The sequence below is a fragment of the Sus scrofa genome, chromosome 6 (genome assembly GCF_054392235.1).
Source record: "Sus scrofa isolate SSC_HxYL_T2T_F1_AM1 chromosome 6, Sscrofa_HxYL_maternal_Yorkshire_Landrace_v2.0, whole genome shotgun sequence".
NCBI classification, from domain to species: domain Eukaryota; kingdom Metazoa; phylum Chordata; class Mammalia; order Artiodactyla; family Suidae; genus Sus; species Sus scrofa.
This window is the reverse complement of record NC_139388.1, coordinates 123,611,213-123,625,894: the sequence shown is the minus strand read 5'-3', so window position 1 is coordinate 123,625,894 and position 14,682 is coordinate 123,611,213. Positions and strand designations below refer to the sequence as shown.

Sequence of the window (14,682 nt, the reverse complement as noted above, 5' to 3'; positions counted from 1 at the left end):
TTTATGCCTCTCCTCCCATCCTTCAAAACTCAAATTTCAGGAGCTCCACAAACTTTCTTTTTCTTTCCAGTTAGAATTGAACCTACCTCCTGTGAGTTCTTATAAGCATCTTGTCTACCTTTATGATTATATTGAGCCATGTGTTTTCAGTCTTTATCACTATACAATACATGCTTTGGGGGGGACAGTATTTCTTTTTGAATACTATGAAACCTTGTATATAATAATTTAACAATGCACATTAAATTATTCAATTATGGGGGGATAGTCGAAGTAAATGACAGTAGCAGGATTTTAGCAAATGGTTAATACTAGAAAGACAATTCTTATTTTTAACAAACTGTTTCTATTTGTAGTCTGTTATCAATATGTAGGTCACAAATCAACGAATAAAACAGTCTGATGAATGTTGCCATTAAAAAAAGATCAATAGGTCTTTTTATTTTTATGAGACTGACGTGCTACCTACCGTACTAACGAGGCATCTAATACGCCTTTTTATTTTTAGACAGAATATGTTATATAAGTTAGTAATGTGGGTGTTATTTTAGCTAGTATTTTTGTTCTACCTACAGGTGACAAGATAAACATAGTACAGAGATCACACTTTAACATATTTAAAAAATTGTTTCACATATTTAGATGTGATTGAATCATAATGTTGAAGAAGTAATTTCAAACCACTAAAATCTATGCATGGGTCCCATTATTAAGAACAAACTAGGGAATTCCCATCATGGCTCAGCAGTAACAAGTCTGACTAGTATCCATGAGGACTTGGGTTCAATCCCTGGCCTTGCTCAGTGAGTTAAGGATCCAGCGTTGCCATAAGCTGTAGTGTAGGCCGTAGACATGGCTCGGATCCCGAGTTGCTGTGGCTGCGGTGTAGGCTGGCAGCTACAGCTGATTTGACCCCTAGCCTGGAACTTCCACATGCCTCCAGTGCAGCCCTTAAAAACACTAAAAAAGAAAAAACAAACAAGTTCATATTTGCTGTGGACATCATAGGAACTTGAAAACTCGTGTTCACTAGGAAGACCAAAACTAGGCCAAAAATCTTTTTTAAAAAAGGATCTTTGAGAAAATGCAGCCCTGAATGGCCTACAGAAACAACTGCCTGTATAGACTGACCACCTACAAGGATTAACAGCCCTCTATCATGGGACTTGACCCCCAACCCCTCCCTTGACCTTCCCCTCCTACTTCTTCATCCTTCCTGCCACAAGCTCCAGCCATAGATCCTTTACAAGCCTAGCACCACTTCAGTCAGGGCTGGTGCCATCTTGAGCTCAGCCCAACCTCCTCTGATGCCTTAATACATCTCTCTTGCTTTTAAAAAGAAAAAAGCAAAAGGAAATGCAGCACTGGAGTTATGTAGTTAATGTTTAATACCAGAATAGCACAGGGAATTTAATGATGCCTACTGTTAGCATAAGGTAGGACTCTCCAGCTGTCAGGAGATAAGTGGTGTGCCAATTATCAGAGTGAATACTAAGATATGGAAGGGGTTTATTTTTTCCCTACAGTCTCTAAAATAACTTCTCTGATATGCAATAAGTGATTTGGGCCCTGTAAAGTTTTGCAATTATAACACTAATACATTTCCTTCTGAGTTCTGACTGCATACAACACCACACTGATTTTTACAGCATCTGTTAAGGTTCTGCATTAAGATTGTTACACAGTTCTTATAACAAAACTTTCCTCCTGTGGACCGTCTGAATAAAAGACTAGAACTTTTCTCACTTTACAGCAGATAGAATTTTTTTCCCCATTACTGCTTTCAGTAAAAATTTTTCCCCCACTGAAGTTTTCCCACAACTCACAGCGTTCCCCCTCAGAATTTGTCTTAAGTTTAGCAATGTCTGAGCTCTGATTTAAACTCCATTATATAAACTGAATTAATGTTTCCTTTCCACTGTTTTTTTTTTTTTTTCCAAACATAGCACAAGAGTTGAGCATTGATTAAAACCTTTCTCGTAATCATCAATAGCATTCATAAGACTTTTTTTCTGGCAGTGTGTCTCTGTTACTGAATAAAGTCGGTGTACACACTAAAGGTTTTCCCATATTCATCGCATTTAGAGTGTCTTCCCCAGAATGGACTGTCTCATGATTAACAAGATCAGAGAGTTGGCTGAAACTTCTGCTGCACTGAACACACCCGTGGGTTTTCTCTCCGGTGTGGATTCTCTGGTGTTCAGTAAGATCAGAGAATGTGCTAAAGGCTCTCCCACACATATCACATTTATATGGATTTTCACTAGTGTGGATTCTTTGATGGTTAATGAGATCAGAGCGCCGACTGAAGCTTTTGCCACACTGATCACATGGATATGGTTTCTCCCCAGTATGGATCCTCTGATGTAGGATGAGAGCTGAGCACTGACTGAAAGCCTTTCCACACTCGTTGCATTTATATGGTTTCTCCCCAGTGTGGATCCTCTGGTGCTTGATAAGATCTGAGTTCTGACTGAAACTTCTGCTGCACTGTGTGCATGCATATGGTTTTTCTCCAGTGTGAACTCTCTGATGAAGAATAAGGTCGGAACTCTGACTGAAGGCTTTCTCACAACAATTGCAGTGATAGGGCCTTTCCCCAGAGTGTACTCTCTGATGTTTAGTGAGGTCTGAGCTTTGACTGAAACTTTTATTGCACTGACTACATGCATATGGTTTCTCTCCAGTGTGTATTCTTTGATGTTTCACAAGGTCTGAACGACGACTAAAACTTTTCGTACAATCATTGCATGGATATGGTTTCTCTCCAGTGTGAATTCTCTGATGGAGAATAAGGTTTGAGCTCTGACTAAAAGTTTTTCCACACTCATCACATTCATAGGGTTTCTCACCTGTATGAATTCTGTGATGTTTAACAAGGTCTGATCTTCGACTAAACATTTTACTGCACTGGTTACATGGGTAAGGCTTCTCTCCAGTGTGAATTCGTTGATGATTAATGAGATCTGACAGTCTACTGAAGGTTTTGCTACACTGACTACATGGATAGGGTTTCTCTCCAGTGTGAATTCTCTGATGCAGAATAAGGACTGAACTCTGGTTAAAAGCCTTTCCACATTCATTACATTTATAGGGTTTCTCTCCAGTGTGGATCCTTCGATGTTTAATCAGGTCTGAGTTCTGACTGAAACTTTTGCTACACTGATTACATGGATATGGTTTCTCTCCAGTGTGAATTCTCTGATGCAGAATAAGATCTGAGCTCTGACTGAAGGCTTTCCCACACACATCACATTTATATGGTTTCTCGCCAGTGTGGATTCTTTGATGTTTTATAACATCAGAACTTTGACTGAAATGTTTATTACACTGGTTACAGGTATAAGGCTTCTCTCCAGTATGGATTCTCTGGTGTTTAACCAGGTCTGAGCGCTGGCTAAAACTTTTACTACAGTGACTGCACTGATAGGGTTTTTCTCCTGTATGGATTCTCTGATGTATAATAAGATCAGAGCTCTGACTGAAGGCTTTCCCACATTCATCACATTTGTAAGGTTTTTCACCAGTGTGGACTCTATGATGTTTAATAAGGTCTGAGCTCCGACTGAAACTTTTAATACACCAATTACAAGGAAAGGGCTTCTCCCCAGTATGAATTCTCTGATGCAGAACCAGGGCTGAACTCACATTAAAGGCCTTTCCACAGTTATCACATTCATAGGGTTTCTCCCAATGAGTTCTTTGATGCCTAATAAGGCCTGTTCTCCAAGCAAAGCTTTGCCCACATTTATCACAGTTATGGTGTCTTTTTTTAAAAAGGTTCTGATCTTTGCCATTGAAATTCTCCCCAAATTCACAAAATTCTCTGCATTCAGAATCCTGGAGAACATCATCTCTGGAGTTGTCAGACTCTTCAGTCAATGGTTTAATTTTTGCTGTAATTTCCTCTTCAGAAGCCAGCTCTCCAACCTTGTCCTTAGTCTCACCATCTAGAACAATAAACAAAATCTAAATGGAATGTGTTCTCCATACTGTAAGAAAGCTTTAGTAATGGATAGAAATGGATCAGTATTTACCTATAAAATGCTGTCACATTACAGGACTGCTCCAAAGCTCTGAAAATTATGCTCTGAGAGGGAAACTAAGAGGAATCAACAAGTAATGCATAACCGTTTACTGAAGTGGCATGCCAGATATGTTCCATACGTTTGTCATAGGAGATCTGGGAATACTGAAACCTAAACACAGTGATTAGCAAAGTTTGACTATATGAGAGCTAAAATATAAACAATTTAATGACACACATAAAGTAAGCAGTATGAAAGAATACCTGGGCAAGGGAGAGGGGAAGGAGGTGAAAGGGAGGGAGAGGAGGAGGAGGGAGGGGCAGCCAGGCTGTTACTATGAGTGTATACCAACCAAGCTGGTCACTACCATTAGGGGAAAGAAAGAAGTATCATGCCCAGGAATTGTTAGGAAGGAGGCCTGAATTTTCAAAAATAGGTCTACATAATCCCCTACCTCTTTTGTCCTCATTATTAGAAGACAGTGGACAAGAAAACATGATCCTTTCGGGAACAGCCACAGTCAGTGACCAAACTTCTTTATTAAGGTGTGTGGACCAGAAAAAGGATAGGGAGGTAGGATCAGAAATCCTTTTTGGAGTTCCCATTGAGGTGCAGCAGAAACAAATCTGACTAGTATCCATGAGGATGTGGGGTTGATCGCTGGCCTCTCTCAGTGGTTTGGGGATTTGGCTGAGCTGAGGTGTAGTTTGCAGACTTGGCTCAGATCCTACATTGCTATGGCTGTGGCATAGGCTGGCAGCTGTAGCTCTGATTAGACCCCTAGCCTGGGAACTTTCATATGCCGAAGGTGCAGTCCTAAAAAGCAAAAAGAAAAAAAAAACTTTTTTGAATTGATTTTTTAGGAGGTTATGCCTATGCTCAATAATACCAGATGCTGGTAGTGGTAGAGAACATGGGAGCTTCATTAAAATTCTTGACTATCAACCCATTGTTAGGTGGTATTTACTATAAAGGCACACCATTCAGACTGCAAATGATCTAGAGCATTCAAAACGTGACAAAGATTAATTTCAAGGGCTAGAGTCCAAAATCCCAAGTCTCCAGTGGAGGCTTATCCTCTTTGCCAGAGGCAAAGGGTGCTGGGAAAAGTAAAGTATTGGTATAAATCTCAATGTGTATGTACTGAATAATACAAGCAATATGATTGTCTCGTGGAGTTTACAATACATATGTAGAATTAAAGTACACGGCAAAAATAGCACAAGAAGAGGGAGGTAAACAAAACTAAAATATTATAAAAATAGTAAATTAGGATTAAACTGAAATAAGTCAAATGTGTATGTTGTAATTTCATGGGCAGCCTCTTTTCAACCTGGGTTCTTCAAGAAAATAAATCAGAAAATAATCTGAGTGACTACTTTCTCAAGTCTCCCAAAGATGACAGATAGCTAGTAGATGTATAGGAGAGATATTAATACATTACTTACAGTGGGCTTGGTTCTCTCATAAGAATCACATTTGGGAAATGCTGCTGTGAAGTGACCATTAAATAACAACAAAAGGATTATAAACAATAAGCTAATAGGGAAAAAATGAGAAAAACAAAAAACTTGATAATGTAAAATTAGGTACACAAGGGGAAAAAAGAAAAATAAAAATGAAACAAAAGATAGGATAGATAAAAATGAATAAGACGGTATATTTAAATCTTAATATCCACTCATATGTAAATTAACTATTCCATTAAAAAAGAAAGAAAACCAACAGCTAACATCACACTTAATGGTTAAACATTAAATGCTTTTCTCCTAGGAACAAGGGAACAAAACAAGAATGCCCTCTCCTATTCAACATAGTACGACTTCTATTCAACATTCATAGCCAATGCAGTAAGGCATGAAAAATGAGACATATAAGAACGTCAAACTGTTTTATACATTATGCAGTCATGTATACAGAAAATCCTAAGTGTCTCAAAAAAGTTATTAGAACGTGTAAATGATTTTATTAATACAATACACAAAAGCTGTTTGTATTTCTGCATACTAGCAATGAACAATTAGAACCTAAAATTAAAAATATTTTTTCAATTACACCAAAAAATGAAATACTCAGAGACAAATTCAAGAATATATGTGTAGGAGTTAACAAATCCGACTAGGAAGCATGAGGTTATGGGTTGGATCCCTGGCCTTGCTCAGTGGGTTAAGGATCCAGCATTGCCGTGAGCTGTGTGTGGTGTGAGTCGCAGATGTGGCTCGGATCCCACATTGCTGTGGCTCTGGTGCAGGCCGGGGGCTACAGCTCCGATTTGACCCCTAGCTTGGGAACCTCCATATGCTGTGGGAGCGGCTCAAGAAAAGGCAAAAAGACAAAAAAAAAAAAAAAAAAAAAAAAAAAAAAAAAGAATGTATGTGTAATAACTGTAAAAGGAAAAGTACAAAACATTGCTGAGAGAAAATAAAGATCTTATAAACAGAAATACATGCTATCATTTATGGATAGGAAGATTTAACATTGTTAAGATAATGAAATGTTTCCCAAATTGATCTAGGGATTCAATGCACCTCAGTAAAAATCTCTGCAGGCCTTTTTCAGTGTGTGTGTGTGTGTGTGTGTGTGTGTGTGTGTGTGTGTGTGTGTGTGTGTGTGCTGTACCTGCAGCATGACGAAGTCCTCCGGCCAGGGATTGAGCCCACACCACAGGCCTTTTTCAGTGTGTGTGTGTGTGTGTGTGTGTGTGTGTGTGTGTGTGCGCGCTGTACCTGCAGCATGACGAAGTCCTCCAGCCAGGGATTGAGCCCACACCACAGGCCTTTTTCAGTGTGTGTGTGTGTGTGTGTGTGTGTGTGTGTGTGTGTGTGCTGTACCTGCAGCATGACGAAGTCCTCCAGCCAGGGATTGAGCCCACACCACAGCAGTTTGTTGACAAGGCCAGATACTTAACCCTCTGAGCTGCCAGGGAATTTCCTATGACTTGCTTTTTTGTTCAACATTACATTTGAAAGATTCTTCGACAATCATATGTGTAGCTGTGGACCATTCACGTTTCACTGCTATAGTGAGAAATATGCCACAATTGATTCAGACATTCTCCTTCAATGGACAAGAACATTTTGCCCTTTTAAGCAATGCTGACACGAATATGCTGATACATCTGTCTTGGTACACATACGCAGGTGTTTCTCAAGGTTATATAAATTTAGGGTCAAAATTGTCAGGTCTTCAATTTGACTTTTCCAAAGTGGTTAAACAAATTCACACTTCCATCAGGTGTGTATAGTTCACATTGTTCTATATTCTAACCAACATCAAGCCTATTCACTGATTCACACTGCAATCAGGCTTTTATCCCTGTAACTCCATCAAAACTGCATTTATTAAAGTCCCTCATCTTGACAAATTCTTTTTTTAATGTAATTATTTTTAATGTCCAGAGTTTATAATTCGAGGACCAGAGCTTTCTCCGAGATGCAAGTTAATAAACTCTCAATTGGCCTGTGAGGCCAGTAGGGACACTTTTTCTTGTCTAATTTTGTTTCTGGGAAGACTTCATTCAAGTCCTCAATGGTCATCTGAAATGGAATTATGTTCTTCGTCTTGTCCAGCTCTTTCTCATATTCCTCAATCCTGGTCTTTGAGAGAGACAAAAACTCAGCACACCTTTTCACATCTTCTCTTTCTTCAGCATCCACCTGAGCAGTATATTTATCCTCTGGCACAGGGAACTTCAGGGCAAGATGACTTCTTCTCAAAGTCATCTACCAAGCCAGCCTTTGCCATGGTAGCCTTATAGTAAGCCCAGTCAATAGCAGGTGGCTTCTAAGGTAGAGCAGCCAACCTGGTGGAGAGGGTCTTATTCCAGGATTTCAGGGAGTTAGCAGTGGCCTTCTGGTTTCAAGGTATGACCTCCCCAAAGGCTACCTAGTCAAAGGCTTTTAGAGCAAGTTTCCGCCCAGCCATCTTGGGATCCTTCACGGACTCTGGAGGCCCGCTGACAAATCCAATGTTCCGTTTTCAATCTTATTCTTGATTTATTTGACTTAGTTGATTGCTATTTTAAATCGTTTGCTTTCATCTTGTTAACTTATCTTTCTCCTATTCTCATGGAATAGGCAAAGTTATCTTTACATGTTATCCTGTGTAAAGAACTCCCAATAGATTCCCATTTCACTGGGAATAAATTTTAAGTCCTAACTATGGCTTAGAAGGTTCCATGTGATCTGGTTCCTTTCTTTCTTTTTGCTGTCACTGCCTTCTACACCACCTCTATTACTTGTTTACTCAAGGCTTACTCTTTTCCTGCTATATCTAGGGGCCTCTGGCTTTTGCTATTCACTCTATCTGGAAGACTTCTTCTCAATCATAAAGCTTTTTCTTTCACTTCGTTTATATCTCCAACTAACTATTACCACCTCAGAGAGGCACAATGGTTTGTAGGCTCTGTGTTTTTAAGGCAACATATACCATAGTAAATGTGCTTGAAATGACCAATTTGAATAACTTGTAGGGTTGCTACTTTGAGTGAGACTTCAGGTATAAAAAAAGAAAAAGGCTCTGCAGTAGGACTACACTGAAATGCAAGCTATCCTGACACATGACCTTATTAACTAGGATTACAAATGGTATTGGGAGTGTATGAAAGCAGTCAGGGTAGCTATATGGAGCCTCTTGCAATCCTTTATGAGAACCACAGTGGAGTAAGGCCACACTCCATCTTTTTTTTTTTTTTTTTAGCACTGCACCCACAGCACATGGAAGTTCCCAGGCTAGGGGTCGAATCAAAGCTACAGCTGCCAGTCTATGCCACAACCATAGCAATGTGGGATCCAAGCCATGTCTGTGACCTACGCCACAGCTCATAGCAACGCCAGATCCTCAACCCACTGAGTGAGGCCAGGGATTGAACCCACATCCTCATGGATCCTAGTTGGGTTCATTAACCACTGAACCCCAAAGGGAATTTCCAGGTCATACTCCCTTCTGTCAGCAATAATTTTCTAAGTAAAAAACATATCCTGGCTTGCTCTTAGACACTAATAGAGACTTGATGCTTGACCACAGGGCACCAAATAACTTACAAACTGACTGCTGTGTACTATGTTATTTGGTCCATCAACTCATAAAACTGAACATACAAACCAATATTCCATTAAAAAAGCAAAGACAAGTAAATTACATGTGCTAGTGACTCAGATTCCCATAGTACTTGTTCCTATTGCTCCACTACCTCTCTTCAACCTATATTCATGGCCCCATGGGAATTCCCTATTCCCAGTTAACATAGGAGGAAAAAGTATACAACTGGCTGATAGATGGGCCTGCCTGGTATGTGAGCACCAGCTGAAAGTAAATAAGTTCCACTTATATCCCTACTCAGAGGTGGCTTCAAACACACTGATAGAGGCAAATCCTCCCAATGGGCAGAATTTCAGGTATACACCTGGTTGCCTCCCAGGAAGGCAACACAGCCTAAGATACGTGTATATACCAATTCATGGGTAATGACTAATGGGTTATCTGAATAGTTAGGTACCTGGAAAGAACAAGATTGGAAGATGAAAAGTAAGGATTCTGGAGGAAAAGTATAAGGATGAACCTCCTAGAATGTGCAAATAAAGAATATATTTGATAGCACTGAGAACTATGTCTTGATACTTATATTGCAAAAGAACAAAGGGCGGGGGAAATAAATGTAAACATGTAAGAAAATATGCTGTACGGCGGAAAAAAATTAAATAACAAGAAAAAAAAAAAGAATATATTTGTGTTCCAAGTGAATCCTCACCAAAGGGCATTCACCATGGAGAAGCCTCTCAATCAGATGGACATGGCAATTCATATTATGAATGTCAATCAGCTTTTTACCAATATTTTCCCAATGGACTCATGTACAAAGTGGTCATGGCAGCAGGGATGGATGAGCTCAACAATATGGACCCCTGCTTATGCCTCTTAATTCTTTCATTTCTAACAAGCCCAGTTAATGGTACACCTAAGTAACCTGAAAGAGACAACATCACCAAGGACTCAGATCATCCAAGAAAGGAGGTTTGTGTTACTTGACTAGATAAAGAGCTCTGTGCTACTTAGATTCTGGCAGAAGGTAAGGGCAATATGGAATGAGTGATGGAAGACAGTAATGACTGTCAGCTTAGGCTCGGTGTAGGCTGTTCTCCATTTCGTGTTAATTTCTGTAACCCTGCCCATCTTCTTCATGAAACTTTGGATTACCCAATTTGATTGAGCCATCTGTTTCCTGCCAGAATCCTAAGATACACCCTGATTTATTTTCTCCATACCCATTACCACTATCTGATACTATTCTGTATATTTATTTATTTCCTATTTCCCCTACTAAAATATAAATTCCTTGAGAACAAAGGCTTCTCTGACTAGTTCACTGCTATATCCTCAGAACTTAGTGTCTGGCACAAAGTAAACCCTCAATAACCAATGATAATATTATATGGTTAATAATAACAAGCTATGATCTTATTAACTAAACATTTATCAACAATAACATTTGGGAAATTCCCCTGTGGTGCAGGGGTTAAGGATCCAACATTGCTGCAGCTGTGGGTACAGGTTCAATCCCTGGCCCAGGAACTTCCACCTGCCATGGGTGCCACCAAAACACAAATAAACAGTAACATTTAAGATAAACAGTTATCAACATTAAATATCTGTTGAATAGTTAATTTAAATTTTGCTCTGTGCCTTTCTATATTTTATGTATGTACTTTAGTATAATTATATTATCATAAAAATGTAATTTTGTACACACTCTAAGGGACACAAACACATATAGTATGTCAATTTATGTAAAACAAAAAGGAGGGGGTGCAATTCTGCAGTGATTCTCAAGAAAGACAAGAGCTAGATGCCTTAGAATAGATTCTCAAGTGTGGGGAGAAATATTCAGGATGTATTTTCTAAGCCCTAAGGAAACTACAAGTTGGAAAAGTGCTTATTCATGCTGATGTGGAACTTAGCCATAAGTAACTATAAGTAAGGGGCTAGAGGGAACTGGCTCAGCAAGTCATGCATCAACTGAGAGGACAAGGTGTCGACCTTGGAAAACCTGGTCAGCTCAAGTCAGAAAACTGCTCCAGCAAGCACTGACTGTTCCTCAAGATGCTATGCATAGAGAGCTGACCTTATCATTGCCCTTTACATATAGAATGTAAGAGTAAAGGTAAGAATTAAAATACAATGTGACTGGAGGCAGAGGGCCTTGGGGTTTCTGCTTTCTAACGTTTTTTACATTCCTGAGAGCACAATCAAGATGATGAGGCATTGATATTCAAGGCTCTTGATCCATGAGGTCTTGAGTCCCCGGGTCCCATCTTTAAATTTTTTTTTTTTTTTTTTTTTTGTCTTTTTTGTTGTTGTTGTTGCTATTTCTTGGGCCGCTCCCGCGGCATATGGAGGTTCCCAGGCTAGGGGTCGAATCGGAGCTGTAGCCACCAGCCTACGCCAGAGCCACAGCAACGCAGGATCCGAGCCGCGTCTGCAACCTACAGCACAGCTCACGGCAACGCCGGATCGTTAACCCACTGAGCAAGGGCAGGGACCGAACCCGCAACCTCATGGTTCCTAGTCAGATTCGTTAACCACTGCTCCACGACGGGAACTCCCTGGGTCCCATCTTTAAACTTTATTCTGTCCATGTGTCTTTCTTTGTCGCAGTTTAACATTTCTTAAGCTCTGCAGCACTCGTCCTTCACCCCCTCCACCCCGGCTGGCTGAGCTGGTCTCAGCATTTAAGGAAAGACAAATTCTAAATACAGGAGAAGCTAAGTAAAATAAAGATACTCCAAAACTAAAGAGAGGCAAAAGATTTAGAGTAAAAGAAAAGGACAATAGAAGGTGAATTTCATAGGTAAAACAGCAATAATAGGAGGACCAAAATCAAGAAGCAGCAAAATATGAGGAAATGAGAGCCTACAGAACTTCTGAACAAAGTCAGGATCAAAATTATCTTACTGAAAATAACAGTGACTACCAATCATAAAGAATCTACTACCAGCCAGGTATATGCGCAGAGCCTTACACATGGGATCTCATGTAGTGTTCATGGTGTCTGTTACAGTAGTAAAGGCTCCTATCTCCCAATATCTATATCTTTGGGTAGTTGTTTCCCATAATGACTCTGGAATGGTCATGTGACTTGCTTTGGCCAATAAGATAGTAACAAATGTAACGTAAACATAGGTTAGGAGTTCCCGTCGTGGCGCAGTGGTTAACGAATCCGACTAGGAACCATGAGGTTGCGGGTTCGATCCCTGCGCTTGCTCAGTGGGTTAATGATCCGGCGTTGCCGTGAGCTGTGGTGTAGGTTGCAGACGCGGCTCGGATCCCACGTTGCTGTGGCTCCGGTGTAGGCTGGCAGCTACAGCTCCGATTGGACCCCTAGCCTGGGAACCTCCATATGCCGCAGGAGCGGCCCAAAGAAATATCAAAAAGACAAAAAAAAAAAAAAAAAAAAAAAAAAAAAAAAAAAAAAAAAAAAAAACATAGGTTAGAAAGTGCTTATGCATCAGGGCTTGCACTCTCTCTGATTTTATTTTATTATTTTTTTTTTTGTTATTTATTATTATTTTTTGGGGGGGCCACACCCATGGCATATGGAGGTGCCCAGGCTAGGGGCTAAATCGGAGTTAGGAGTTGTAGTCACTGGCCTATGCCACAGCTACAGCAATGCCAGCAATGCCAGATCTGAGTCGTGTATTCGACCTACACCACAGCTCATAGCTACGCTGGATCCTTAACCTGCTGAGCAAGACCAGGGATTGAAACTGCATCCTCATGGATACTAGTACTAGTCAGATTTGTTTCCACTGAGCCACAACAGTAACTCCTCTCTCTGATTTTAAAAACTAGCTGCCCTGTGAAAAAGACTAGGTATGCCTGCTGGAAATACATGACCCAAGCCATGGCCAGCACCAACAGTCAGACAGATATGATTGATACCAACTTAGACTCTGGCCTTAGTTAACCATGAGGGATCCCAGAAAAAAACTGCCAGCTGAACCCAGCCCAAGTGATGACCTACAGAACCATAAGACAATAAAGTCTTTAAAAATGTCTGATGTTTTAGGTCACTAAGTTTTGGGGTCTTCATTACGGAGTAACAGATAGACATAATCCTCACGATAACTTCCAAGGTAGGAGTTATACCTTTATAAGGCAAGGAAATAGAATTATTAAAAAAAACAAAAAACAAAAAAAGTAGGTAACTTACTGAAGCTAGTAAATGACAAAGCTAGTTTCTGAATCCAGGTGTCAGACTTTTAACTATGCCCCCAAAGTACATGAGAAAGACTGATGACTTGAAAAGATTTTGAAAGGGAAACTCCAAACACTGACAGATTGATGATAAGGTGATTGTAATAGGGAAAATGGATGACACCAGGGACTTAAGGAGAGGAAGGAACCCCAAGAGAATCTGATTGCCAGAATGGACAATAAAGCCATGGGCTTGGAGCACTAAAGAGATGCTACTATCTAATACAGTGGGGGGCAGGCAATGAGAAATACCAATAGCACTTGAAGACACAAACATACCAAAGTAACAGTGACCCCCACCCCAAGCCACTAATAAAGACATACTCTGCTTCTCACCTAAAAGAAAGTGGTGTTCTTGAGATTCATACTTGAATTGGCTCTCCATGGACTGCAGCTGTACATTCGACATCTCAGGGAACAACTGGAGAATTACCATTTCCTCAGTGAGCTTTTACGATCCACGTAGAAGTCTGAGACCCGGGGGCAACTGAGTACCAGCGGGCTTGGAAAGGAATCATTGTGGAGGGCGGAGATATGATTTCTGAGACTACACCGCCAGAAAAATCCTTTAGCTACAAAAGAAGTAAAGGAGAAAACAAAATCTCATTTAAGTTTCAAGTGCTGTTCTCTCAAATTTACTACGCTTCCTCCCTCATCACCAAGGAATCAGGCATCACTCCTCTTGGGCGTGTATTCTCCATTCCAAGTTTAGAGATCGTCAAAGATAATGGGGGACGGGGGAGGGTTAAGGGTACCGAAGTAAGGATATAATTGGAAATATAAGGCAGAGGAGGGAATTTTGGAATTTGTCCTAGCGGTTAAACTCTTGCTATTCGCTGCTCTTCCTACACCAAAATGAAACTACAGATCCAACAAAACGATCTCTTTCCCTCCTTCCGTTCTTCGCACACTCACTTTCAGGTTGCTCCTTCCCAGCACCGTCTGTTGATTCGCGCGGATGCATCCAAGCTTCTGAATTTCACCTGCTCCTTGAATTTCTGGTGTTCATTTAGTTGAACCCAAGTGAACCCAGGGCCTGGCAAGGGCTGACCAGGTACCAAAAGCAAATTGACCAACTGGCTGTGCCCAGAAACCGCGCCTGGGGGTCACGGCGGCGGCCCTGACTCTCCATGGACTCAAATAACCGCACAGAGTTCCCTAGCAGTGCTACGAGGCCGTTGGGGAGGCGAGATCACCTGACTTCCTCTGCCTTCCATGACCCGACATCACCCATACCTCGATGTGTTCGCCAGGTTGCCCTCAAGCCTCACCCGCTGCAAACCCTCCATCACCTCCGCCGTCACCCCGTCCGCTCTAGGAATTCGGGAGGATTGCTCAGCTCTATGGCTCGCGGTCTCGCACGTGCGCACGCGCAGGGTGGCGGTACGGGGTGAGGTGGGGG

At 40.9% G+C, this 14,682-nt stretch overlaps 1 protein-coding gene and 1 pseudogene across 2 annotated transcripts; both read right to left on the bottom strand.

Moving 5' to 3' along the window:
* Window positions 1-409: 409 nt before the first annotated feature.
* LOC146402802 (uncharacterized) lies at window positions 410-14,595 on the bottom strand. Of its 2 annotated transcripts, none has more exons than XM_005665341.4 (3): window positions 14,196-14,595; window positions 13,617-13,852; window positions 410-3,950 (listed from the first exon to the last, which is right to left on the bottom strand). In XM_005665341.4, the coding sequence occupies exons 2-3, from the start codon at window positions 13,714-13,716 to the stop codon at window positions 1,987-1,989; spliced, it is 2,064 nt and encodes a 687-aa protein (XP_005665398.2). In that variant the 5' UTR covers window positions 13,717-13,852; window positions 14,196-14,595; the 3' UTR covers window positions 410-1,986. The 2 variants fall into 2 exon arrangements, with proteins under 2 accessions (XP_005665398.2, XP_005665399.2); XM_005665342.3 differs by having other exon boundaries at window positions 14,517-14,595.
* Window positions 7,278-8,102, bottom strand: LOC106510690 (ATP synthase peripheral stalk subunit d, mitochondrial pseudogene; annotated as a pseudogene).
* Window positions 14,596-14,682: the final 87 nt, after the last annotated feature.